The sequence below is a fragment of the Taudactylus pleione genome, unplaced genomic scaffold (genome assembly GCF_031769625.1).
Source record: "Taudactylus pleione unplaced genomic scaffold, aTauple2 ptg000579l, whole genome shotgun sequence".
NCBI lineage: Eukaryota > Metazoa > Chordata > Amphibia > Anura > Myobatrachidae > Taudactylus > Taudactylus pleione.
This window is the reverse complement of record NW_028284981.1, coordinates 5,378,427-5,390,857: the sequence shown is the minus strand read 5'-3', so window position 1 is coordinate 5,390,857 and position 12,431 is coordinate 5,378,427. Positions and strand designations below refer to the sequence as shown.

The 12,431-nt window shown below is 45.2% G+C and overlaps 1 protein-coding gene across 8 annotated transcripts in view; it reads left to right on the top strand.

The window, feature by feature from the left end:
- Positions 1–12,431, top strand: part of IKBKG (inhibitor of nuclear factor kappa B kinase regulatory subunit gamma) — a 40,528-nt gene that overhangs the window by 16,203 nt on the left and 11,894 nt on the right. For 3 of the 8 annotated variants that reach the window (XM_088453410.1, XM_088453414.1, XM_088453409.1), the window contains exons 3-9: positions 1,261–1,353; positions 4,837–5,033; positions 6,141–6,436; positions 8,425–8,538; positions 10,868–10,929; positions 11,018–11,071; positions 11,147–11,249. In XM_088453410.1, coding sequence (XP_088309536.1) covers positions 4,868–5,033; positions 6,141–6,436; positions 8,425–8,538; positions 10,868–10,929; positions 11,018–11,071; positions 11,147–11,249 — 795 coding nt within the window. In that variant the 5' untranslated portion in view covers positions 1,261–1,353; positions 4,837–4,867. The remainder of the gene's footprint in view (positions 1–1,260; positions 1,354–4,836; positions 5,034–6,140; positions 6,437–8,424; positions 8,539–10,867; positions 10,930–11,017; positions 11,072–11,146; positions 11,250–12,431) is intronic. The other 5 variants (XM_088453412.1, XM_088453411.1, XM_088453413.1 and 2 more) reach the window with 4 other exon arrangements.

Genomic DNA, 12,431 nt, shown 5'->3' with positions numbered 1-12,431 from the left:
CACTGACTCGGGTTGCAGGTCTTGGGAATAACCCTGGCCAATTGCTGGGTCGCGGATCTGTGACTCCAACCCGGGTAGTTTCTGTTCAGACATAGCAAAGACCCGAGGTCGATGTATGTGCACAGGAAAAAATGCGGTTAATTGGTGTATGTATGAAAGTGGTATTATTTACTCCCCTTGCTGTTACATGGTCAAGAATGACTAATAGTCATATAATTCACTGTATTGAGTAAAGTATTCCATATTCCGTTCATATAGACTGCAAGAGCATTTGCCCATAATGTTTTTGTGAGCGAGTTCTCCCGAGCTGTATTTCACTACTAAACGGTTGTGAGAAGTGGAAATATATAATGAGAACAATGTTCATCACAAAATACCGTTAACTAAAGGCTGATCCATTTCTGTGCTCAACTCTGCTGTGTTCATTTGTCAGTATTTCATATCAAGGCACTTTTTATATGCCATGTCCTGTGTCTTTGGGGCCCATTTATCAAGGATCGCTTTTGCAACGCGATCAGGGCATGCCAGTAACGCCCATGTATCATCCGGGACATGCAGGGATACAGGCTCCTTTCGGAGCCTGTCCCTGTGATGTCTTCGGAGAGCTGGCGACCACTACAGGGGGTGGTGCGCATTCGGAGTCCCCTGGACTGCACATCCGCCAAAGCTGGGGAGGGTTCTGGCGGATCACTCCGCCGGCTAATAGTGTGCTGTGTAGCCCGTAGGCTACATGGGCTAACGTCATCTTCAGATGGCGTTAGCTGGGGGCGCCAATATCTGGAACCCATCGCATTCTGGATATTGCTAAATTTGGCAGCATCGCATCCCCCATAGAAACCTATGGGGGAGGCGGCTGCCAGCTGCAATGGAGGAATCACGGCAGGTATCGGAGATACCTGCTGTGGTCCCTTTTTAATACATCCGGGGGATACTTAGTATTTGAGCTAAACCCCCGAAATCGGGTGTTTTCGGGGATTTTACCTCAAATACATTTTGATAAATTGGCCCCTTGGAAACTGAGAAGGAAGTCTGCTAAGGTACTATACCAGATGAATAATAGTGAAAGCCGGCTGGTAGAGATTTGCTGCTAGACTAGGGGATCTGAAGCAGCGTGTTGTGGTCAGTCCTATTCTGGTGCCCGATGCAGTATTTAGGCCATGTGCTGTTTGCAGTGTGTTTAGTAACACACGAATAAATGCGAGTAAAAACACAAGTTATGCATGGGTTAACAAATTTATCCACCGTTTTTCTTTTTTTAAGAATGCGTCTGTGGTGCCAAAATAAAAAGTTGTCATCTCCTAAAACCCGAATGCGTATGTAAACCCTTCTCGACTTCAGTTTGCTCCCATTAAGGTGAATATATTATTTATTATTATTTATTACCTGTAATTTACATAGCGCGCGCACACATTCTGCAGCGCTTTACAGAGAATATTTGGCCATTCACATCAGTCCCTGCCCCAGGGGAGCTCACACTCTATATTCCCTATCACATGTACACACTCATAATTACACACTAAGGTTAGTTTTTCGTTGGGAGTCAATTAGCCTACCAGTATATTTTTGGAGTGTAGGAGGAAACCCGGAGGAAACCCACGCAAGCACAGGGAGAATATACAAACTCCACATGGGTAGGGCAGTGGTGGGAATTGAACCCACGACCTCAGTGCTGTGAGGCAGTAATGCTAACCATTACACTGTCTGTGCTGCCCCATATATCATTTTGTTTTCAATTGCATTCATGCACAGAAATGGAATGATCAGCGTTTACAAGTAACTCAGCGCCGCGCACATTAAACAAAGATAGGTGCCGTAGACCTCATTTAATACAATGTTTTGGAATTTGCTTACATGCACTTATGCATTAAAACCTCAAGTAATACTCCTAATTTTAATACTTATATGTAATAGGTTTATATTTAATAGATTAAAAGAGCAATATATTGTGTTTTTCTTTTTCCTGCCTTAACATGGATCCTCCTTGTGGGTCCTTGCTCATCTGTATCTTCCGGGCCCTCATCATTTGGAATATTGGAATACTCCTACGGCAGATTGCTATATCGCTCCTGCCCCCCCCACCCCCCATCCTTCTCATTATACCTTTTAATTATGTTGACATCCTAAACTTCAAGTAGGTGGAAATGACTCTAAAAGATTGTTTGTTTGTTTCTTCCATATCCTCCAGTTGTTAAGAAGCTTTGCAAATCATTGTTGTTCAGTGTTCCTGCGGTCAAGATAGAAAAACGGAATCTAATATGTATTCACTTCTCTGCAGCACCAAAGGGTAATGGTCTTTAGAGTGTAGGGGCTGCAGCACCAAAGGGTAATGGTCTCTATAGTGTAGGGGCTGCAACACCAAAGGGTAATGGTCTCTATAGTATATGGCTGCAGCACCAAAGGGTAATGGTCTTTATAGTGTAGGGGCTGCAGCACCAAAGGGTAATGGTCTTTATAGTGTAGGGGCTGCAGCACCAAAGGGTAATGGTCTCTATAGTATATGGCTGCAGCACCAAAGGGTAATGGTCTTTATAGTGTAGGGGCTGCAGCACCAAAGGGTAATGGTCTTTATAGTGTAGGGGCTGCAGCACCAAAGGGTAATGGTCTCTATAGTGTAGGGGCTGCAGCACCAAAGGGTAATGGTCTTTATAGTGTAGGGGCTGCAACACCAAAGGGTAATGGTCTCTATAGTATATGGCTGCAGCACCAAAGGGTAATGGTCTTTATAGTGTAGGGGCTGCAGCACCAAAGGGTAATGGTCTCTATAGTGTAGGGGCTGCAGCACCAAAGGGTAATGGTCTCTATAGTGTAGGGGCTGCAGCACCAAAGGGTAATGGTCACTATAGTGTAAGGGCTGCAGCACCAAAGGGTAATGGTTTCTATAGTGTAGGGGCTGCAGCACCAAAGGGTAATGGTCTCTATAGTGTAGGGGCTGCAACACCAAAGGGTAATGGTCTCTATAGTGTATGGCTGCAGCACCAAAGGGTAATGGTCTCTATAGTGTATGGCTGCAGCACCAAAGGGTAATGGTCTCTATAGTGTAGGGGCTGCAGCACCAAAGGGTAATGGTCTCTATAGTGTAGGGGCTGCAACACCAAAGGGTAATGGTCTCTATAGTGTATGGCTGCAGCACCAAAGGGTAATGGTCTCTATAGTGTAGGGGCTGCAACACCAAAGGGTAATGGTCTCTATAGTGTAGGGGCTGCAACACCAAAGGGTAATGGTCTCTATAGTGTAGGGGCTGCAGCACCAAAGGGTAATGGTCTTTATAGTGTAGGGGCTGCAACACCAAAGGGTAATGGTCTCTATAGTGTAGGGGCTGCAACACCAAAGGGTAATGGTCTCTATAGTGTAGGGGCTGCAACACCAAAGGGTAATGGTCTCTATAGTGTAGGGGCTGCAACACCAAAGGGTAATGGTCTCTATAGTGTATGGCTGCAGCACCAAAGGGTAATGGTCACTATAGTGTAAGGGCTGCAGCACCAAAGGGTAATGGTTTCTATAGTGTAGGGGCTGCAGCACCAAAGGGTAATGGTCTCTATAGTGTAGGGGCTGCAACACCAAAGGGTAATGGTCTCTATAGTGTATGGCTGCAGCACCAAAGGGTAATGGTCTCTATAGTGTATGGCTGCAGCACCAAAGGGTAATGGTCTCTATAGTGTAGGGGCTGCAGCACCAAAGGGTAATGGTCTCTATAGTGTAGGGGCTGCAACACCAAAGGGTAATGGTCTCTATAGTGTATGGCTGCAGCACCAAAGGGTAATGGTCTCTATAGTGTAGGGGCTGCAGCACCAAAGGGTAATGGTCTCTATAGTGTAGGGGCTGCAGCACCAAAGGGTAATGGTCTCTATAGTGTAGGGGCTGCAGCACCAAAGGGTAATGGTCTCTATAGTGTATGGCTGCAGCACCAAAGGGTAATGGTCTCTATAGTGTAGGGGCTGCAGCACCAAAGGGTAATGGTCTCTATAGTGTAGGGGCTGCAGCACCAAAGGGTAATGGTCTCTATAGTGTAGGGGCTGCAGCACCAAAGGGTAATGGTCTCTATAGTGTAGGGGCTGCAACACCAAAGGGTAATGGTCTCTATAGTGTAGGGGCTGCAGCACCAAAGGGTAATGGTCTCTATAGTGTATGGCTGCAGCACCAAAGGGTAATGGTCTCTATAGTGTAGGGGCTGCAACACCAAAGGGTAATGGTCTCTATAGTGTAGGGGCTGCAACACCAAAGGGTAATGGTCTCTATAGTGTAGGGGCTGCAGCACCAAAGGGTAATGGTCACTATAGTGTAGGGGCTGGCCACAAACAGCCAATCCTGCTAAACTAACCAAGGGTCTAGTAACAGGATAACAACTTTAACCACACGTTTATAGCCCAAAATGGTAAAATCAGTCTCAGTCTATTAGGCTCCTTGAGGAGAGCTCCATAGTAGCCTGTTGGTGATGACTCAGTGTTCTGACCACTTTTCAGCCATGACCGATAATGATCCTCTGAATTATGTAACAGCCATTATCTGTGTTTGGGGTTATTTCAGCTACATGTCTGAGATATTACGTAATTGCTGATAGTGGCTGCAGTGTCATATTTGTGTGAGCACCTTATCTGTGATATCCAGTTGAATGAGAGGGAACTTTTGAAGGCTCGCACTCCAAACTCCGTTACTAAAGACCAGCAGGATAATTCAAATGAACGAATAAGGTGATTTGCAAATCAATCATTATCAGCTGAGAATATGATATATATATTTTTTTTAATGAGAAGAAAAATGTGTGGAGTTCCACTTTACTGATGAAATGTGTTTATAATGTAACCTGATGTAATTGTGGCTTCCGTCCATTTCATGCAGACTGGTAACCTGAAGAGTCCGCGTGCAGTAAATGAGCGCCCAAGGGCAGACCGCCGAAATGGTGCAACACAATGAGAGCCAAGGTGGAAGCTACGGCCCTGGGGATGAATCTTTGGGGAAGCCGGAGACCATCCCACCTGATGTTTCTAATCATGAGGCTTTTCAACGCTTGTGTGTTGAAAATCAGGACCTGAGAGGTGAGTGATGTGTGAGCCTTCAGGGTCTCGGGCTAAAGTCACAAAAAGTTTGACTTCCACAGGACAAGATTTCAGTCTGAAGGACCGTTGCTGTAGTTGTGGAGCCCTTTAGGTTGTAATTTTTGTTTGAGCAGGAGATAATGCTTCAAGTATTATCTTAATAAGGAAACAGGAGCTCTATGAACTTTCACCTGTCGTCATTTGCATTACTTGCTTTTGTTAGCGCCCAAATCACAGCACACATCCCAGTTATCATCTCATTGTGATAGTCTAGATGCCGACTGGGATGAATGGGAAATCTGGAGGGGCAGTGACCGCCTCTGGCTGTGTACACAGACATCGTGACCGGCCTTACATGGATTTGGCTACACGTTTATTGCTATATGTAGAGGATATCTGGTTGGGGATTATCATGGTGGAAATCGTCTAATAAAAATGAACTGGATAACTTTCAGTCATGCCTGCTAAACCAGAAATAGGCTGATGTTATAAAGCAACCTACTAGCAACGTTCACAAACCTAAATCGCTCAGACCTGTGATGAATTTCTGGGGAAAAAAGATAAAAAATTATTTAAATAAGTGGTTCTCCTCGTGTTGTCATCCAGGGCATTAAGAGGATGACTGCTGATACACCGTAATTACACTTCTGCAAACAATCAGGATGTACATATAATAAAATGTCATAACATGCAGAGCCATCATTTCCTGCTTGCACAGTTGTGTGGATTTATTTGCAGAAATGATCTTAGTCCTCATTCCTTGCCTTATAATCCTGGCTGGAAAAGAGGCAGCAGCTACCATCTTTTGCTTCCTACAGGCCGAGGAGAGCTGGAGCCACCGGATATTGTACTCTCTATTCTCTGTGCAGCGTGTGCAATGAAAACAGCACCTGGCCTAACCAATCAGAAGCTAGAAATCATACTGTGCTTTATAATTAGAGATTTGCATGCCTGTATTTAATATTACATTTTGGGGAAAGGTGTTGTAAGACAAGTTTGCAGAGAAATACATCGTTCTACACTTTGTAGCTGGTAATCCATTTGATTGGCACATAATACACTTCACGCTGTCTAATTCCCCTGATATTGTGCATCCTCTTCCACCAGTGGCCCTTGAGCAGAGTAACGCCATGCTGCGGAAGAGACACAGTGAGATGCTGGACTTTCAGGACACGCAGAGGAAAGAGCGGGATTTCATTGCGTACAAGTTCAACGAAGCTAAGAACTTGGTGCAGAGTTTGAATAAGGAACGGCATCTCCTACAAGCCCAGCTCGAAGCGTCGCTAAAGCAGCAAGAGGCAACAACCAGGGAAGACCAGCCCATGACAGATGCGCAGACAGACCGGGGTCTCGCAGAAGATGCTATATATACCCAGAAACTTCTGAAAAAGGTGCCTGAAGAGGTATTTACTCGTTTTACTGGAATCATTGACCTGCTGATAATGTGCATCTATTTTTTTTAAAGTATCTCGTCAATACGATAAAACCAGTGTCCTCACGCCAACATAAAGACCGAGTAAAAATAAGTCCCATTTAGACTTTGCAGGGTACTGTTCCTTTAAATGCTATGTCCACTTTTATCTCTCAATATGCCAAGGTCTTCCTTAGCAAACAGGGAGTGGGACTTACTAAGCGATTGCAGATCGATCAGTGATTCTATGTACAAAGTACATGTTAGATTATGTAGTGAACTACTGCTAGAGATGGATAAAAGGGGTACATAATATTTAACCCATATAATTGATTTAATTTAAAATGATTGGCTGGCTCCTTTTTGATATTTTGCAGCCATGAAACCTGTGAGAAACACACAAAGTGGCTTCAACAAAATGGCTGCCACCCCTGTGTGCAAACTTTACCCACAGTGTAAAGCAGCGATGCCTGCTGTGCTCTTTGTTCTAGACCAGGGATAGGGAACCTTGGGCCCGGGGGGCCATATAAGGCCCCCGAATTATTTGGTCTGGCCATCTGAGCTTTTTTCTGCTAGCCTCATCTGGCTAGCAGGGTGTCTAGAATGGCATCCTGCAGCCAATCTATGCAGCAGTGCCGCCTGGAGTGTCCTGAGGATGCTTCAGACGGTCACACCGCTGCACTTACAGCTCCCGGAGCATCCTCAGGATGCTCCGGGCATTGCTGCAATCATCTGTAATTGTGACCCCACCCCTGTATGATGTCATATGGAGAGGAAATGGCCTGCACCCGGCTCGCAATAATGTTTTATATATCAAAATCGACCTCAGCAGAAAAAGGGTTCCCCTCCCCTGTTCAAGACCAATGATTCCCAAACTCGATCCTCAAGGCACCCTAACAGTGCAGGTTTTAAGGCTATCCATGGCTGAGCACAGATGATGGGTAAATCAAACAGTCTGATGTCACCTGTGCCCAAGCATGGTTATCCTTAAGACCTGGACCGTTAGGGTGCCTTAGGAACCTCTGTTCTAGACGCTTTCCTTTAGCTGCTGTTATTCAGGCATTTCCTGTGGCTAAATCCAAAGTTGTAATTCTTCCTCCTCCTGGCTTCTGTGCTACACTCTAGGCTACATTTTCGTGTGTGCTTCTCGCAATGGATAGACCTAGATGTATTAAATAGTGAATCGGCAATCTGTTTATTAAAGCTTTATTAATTCTAGCAGTCATAGCAATGTTTGTGTGGTTTAACACTGTTAAACACAGGTTCCCCATGCCCAGGTGTAAATGTCCTGTGAGGAAATGGTTAGAACAGGAATGTCAGCTATCGTAACTTGAAATATATACCCACAGCTACATGAATAGTGTATGTGTTAATCCACAGGTTCTCAGACTCGTTCCTCAGGACCCCAAACGGTGCATGTTTTCCAGGTCTCCTCACAGAATCGCAAGAGAAATAATTAGCTTCACCTGTCGAACCTTTAAAATGTGTCAGTGAGTAATAAATACACCTGTGCATCTGCTGGGTGACCTGTAAAATGTGAACTGTCTGGGGTCCTGAGGACCGAGTTTGAGAACCACTGAATTAATCGATGGCCAGGCACGTTTGAAATAGTTTTACCTTATTACAACCAAATGCAGTCAGGTAAGTTAAACTGCCTAGCTGGGGATAATGTATGCCTTTAGTAAATTACCCATTCAGGCTTCTCTCTGTTTAGCTAGCCTCGTGTACAATAAGGGAACATTTATAAATATTAATGCACAAGAAGACTTTGGATTTGCCGGTAGTAATCAATCATATGACGGCTGTTATTCTTTGAAATGCAGATTAGAAAATGACAGCTAAGATCTGATTGGATGCTTGGAGCAATGCCTCAGATTTCCTGTCCCGAATGATATATAATTATATATGCCCCCCATGTCTTTTCCTCTGCCTGACTCCTCGGCTTGGCCCCTTCTTGACTTCTGTGCTGTGTGTTATTAGGATAACAGCAGCCCTGGGACCTCTATGTCCTCCTGCGAAACTCTGACACCCAGTGTGTGTGAAACAATCAAAGAGACAGCACGAAATCACCAGGGGCCACCTCGAGCCGAGCAGGTGAGATCATGTCTTGCACACATCCGTTCACACAGCGCAGCCTCCAGTATCCGCACCACCGATGGGAGTTAGAGAAATCAGGTTTGACTTTTAGGGCTCGATTCAGGCTCGCTAGATGCGTACGCTCGCACCCAGCGTATGCAAATCCGGCGCACGCCCACTATGTCTTAGCGTGTGATCGCTTTGTGTATGAAGACGCCCAAAAGCCTGTCTTAAGACGCCAACTTGCACACGTCGGCTCCAGGAAGTGTATGCAACCATTGGTACATCGGGTACCATCGGATGCGATCGCAGCGCTTGACTATACCCTCCCACAAGCACTGCGATCACTTGAGTGTAAAAATCAGCCAGGTGACGTGTACAATGACTGGATTTATATAGGAAATGGACCTCAGACTGCACACCCTGAATAAATATAGATAGATAGATTTGGAGGTGCTACCTGTGGAGACAATTGATATATGCACAAAAAGAAGAAATACAGGTGCTCAACACCAACTTAACTGATTGTATATAAATAAATACATTTTTGCAGTGAATAGAGGTTTTTGGCATAATCTTGGCCAAGGTTATGGGCCTACCCACCACATTGGTTTAGAGCATGGAGTCTGGCATAGTAATATGCACTCCAGTCAGGGGCACAATATAGGTAAGTCCTACAAATATTTAGACTGTGTAGTGTAGCTTTGGTTCATTTTTGGGGTGGTGGGTCCCCCTGGATTGCATTGGTTGATCTGTTTCAGGGCACCGCATTATAACACATTTTAACCCTTCACTGTTTGCTTATTATACATGTACACTTTTTTATTTTCATTCTTTATATGCAGCTCTGGCTGCTCTAAACTATCTCTTTTACACTGCACTTTTCTTACTATGGCGGTGCCCTGGGGCGGATTAGCTGGGCCAGTTTGGAGGTGTCCTGCGCTCTGGATTTGAACCCTAGTATGTTAGGGACCTACGCGACAGAGGTTACCCGGATGTGGTGGGTAGGCCCATGACCTTGGCCAAGATTATGCCAAAAACCTCTATTCACTGCAAAAATTTATTTATTTCTATACAGTTAATTTGGAGTTCAGCACCTGTATTTCTTATGTTTTGACGGGTACAGTGACGCTGCCTCTTAATTAGCACGCCTCTGAAATGGCGTTGAGGCGCTCAGGCGCGCCTCCATTCACATCTCCACTCTCCCGTTACTAATGGCCAGCCCCTGTTACCACCCACAAACGGCTTCTCCTGTCACTCACTCTGCTGGGCAGTCTATGCGCAACGAGCAAACGTTTCCCAAACTCTCGCAGTGGTTCGCGCACGCGTACTGTGATGCGTAACACATGCGCAGAATGTGGAAATCAGCCAGCTAGAAGCGAACGCATCCTAGCGAGCGGGTCTGAATCAGGCCCTTAGTACCAGCATCAGGAAATGTTCTGATCACTAAGGTTCAGAGTATATCTTAAGAACCACACTGTACGTGATGTCACATAAGATTGCCATTGCAGATATATTACTGGTGCCTGGGGGCAGGGTATAGAGGAGAGAAAGCCTGGGCTCTCAGGAATTTACAATTCAATGTTTGGTGCCCACACTCTCCTCTCCAGGCTATACCCAGAGTGATCCCTCTGCCCCCTAGTGGAGGAAGATGAAATATTGCTGTTCTAGTTAAAATGGTATTCCACATTCAAGCAACTTTAATTTCCTGGTATGTACATGCCCTTCTGCAACATTTTAAATATTGCCAGATCTGGCTCTTCTGTAGTTTCTAACCATGACTTTATATCATACAGTAGGGATAACACACAAATATGGGTAACATTGTATTCTATGCAGCAATTAAACTAGAGCTGTGCTGTGGCTGACGGTAATGAGGCACTCTGCCTGCTGATACAAAGGTATGGCTAAACCATACAGAAGACGGCCAGGAAGGGACATTAAAAGAGTAGTAAAAGTTGCAGGAGGACATGAACAAACCAATAAATGAAAGTCATGTGACGGTCGGCAATGTCTTTTAAGCAACTCCTCTTAAACCTGAAGACACATGGTGGAGCCTAGTTCCTCAATATAGCAAACTAGTAGTCATACACTTGCAAAGCTAAGCCAGTGGTTGCCTGGGGGCAAAGGTAATCTTATATAATTACTAGCATACAAGCAGTGATTGCATCATATTATTGTGTATTTGAAAATAATTTTGTATATAATTACAGCAGAATGAACACCGGATCTCAGGCTCAGCGCCTACAAATGGCGTCATAATTCAGGCTTGAGATCTGCGGTTCAGTGCGCTGGTCGCCAGTTCTAGTCTCCCATGATTCTATTGACCTCTGTCTAATTGTTCCAGGAAGAGTCTCCCGAGCGGAAGCCACTTCCAGACTTACAAGTCACTCCGGGACCAGGTGACCGGTGAGTTACCGGTGTGACAAATAGGGATTCAGAACCACCTGACCTCGTCACCCGCTCACTGTCTGGTTGTTTTTTTTGTTTGTTTCAGGAAGGCGAGTACGGATCAGGGACTTCTGGAGAAGCTGAAGAAGACAGAGAGCTGGTGAGTATTGATTTGAAGCTGACGACAACCAGGAGAGTGTGGAGACGGCAGCAAACATAATCTTCTCTGTTACAGGAACGCTCAGCTCCAGGAACAGATACAGAAGCTGCAGAGGGAGGCTTCCGATCTCAAGTGCCAGTTGGCAGATCAGGGAGCAGAGACAAGGCGACAGCTGCAGGTAAAAATCATCTACCACGATATATAGCAGCACAAACACAGCAAGAGCAGGATATGCACAGGGGGTGGGGTTCAACTTTGCCTTCATCCAATCCTGTAACATGTGACATTTATCTTGCAAACAAATTTCATCTGTCTGGGAAAGTCCACGAATCAAACTGCGCTGCACATAGGACAAAGTGTAGTAACTTCAGAAGACAGATTCAGCTGGCAGCCTATGGAGATTCAAGCAGAACTTTCCTACTGTAACTGGCAGATCAATGCATTGAATTAAATCTGCCCCCATTCATGTATACAATAAAACGCTGTTCTGCTTGTGGCATTGTTGCATGGAAGAGTACGTGTAAAGTAGCCTGATTCAGATCTGCACGCAAAGGCCATTGCAGCTGTGATCTCTTACGGATCACAATTGCGAAAATATGCTAATGACTCGCCTGCCATCCAGCGCTTAGAAACACCCACTGAAAGCATCTTGCATTCGCCGCTCACGCACAAAACCGGACACATTGATCAGAAATCAGGCGGCCATCAGTCGTCTGCGTAGCGTCTGAGATTGCCACAGACACAGCGGGTCTCCAGACACACACAGGGCTCTCCTGCTGCCAGCAAGAGCACAGTGGCTAATTTATGTACGCCCAGAAAAGTGTTAAACGATACTGACACGCCTGCATTTCTCCAATCCCTCCCCTTTACCTTTCCCAAACGCAGATTACCTGTCACTGAGTTTGCGAGTGAATCCTCTGCTAGCGTAATCACAATTCAATCGCTGCTTGTGCGCAGTGCGACTTTCACGTATGTGTAATGACTAACAAGCGCTCAATCCGCATAAATATCGGCATTTGCGGGCGGATCTTAATCAGGCCCTTAGTCCCCATGCCCTGGGCCAATGTAGCCATGGTACAGTGTCATTTTGGTTTTATTATACATAGTAATTTTAGTTTTAAATGGCTGATTTGGCAACACTACTCTTCTAGATTTGATCTCACAGTAAATGTTTTTAATTTTATATGGAGTATAAAATATCTAACTGTTCTTCATATTACTCTGGGATGCTGTCAAACAATACAATGCAAGGGTATCCTACGTGTAGGCGGGACCTATCGAAGTACATAAGGATGGATAGACTGATTAGAAGAGAGCAGATCTTCCTGGCTTTTGGAAAGCCGTGCCTAATTACAGTAAC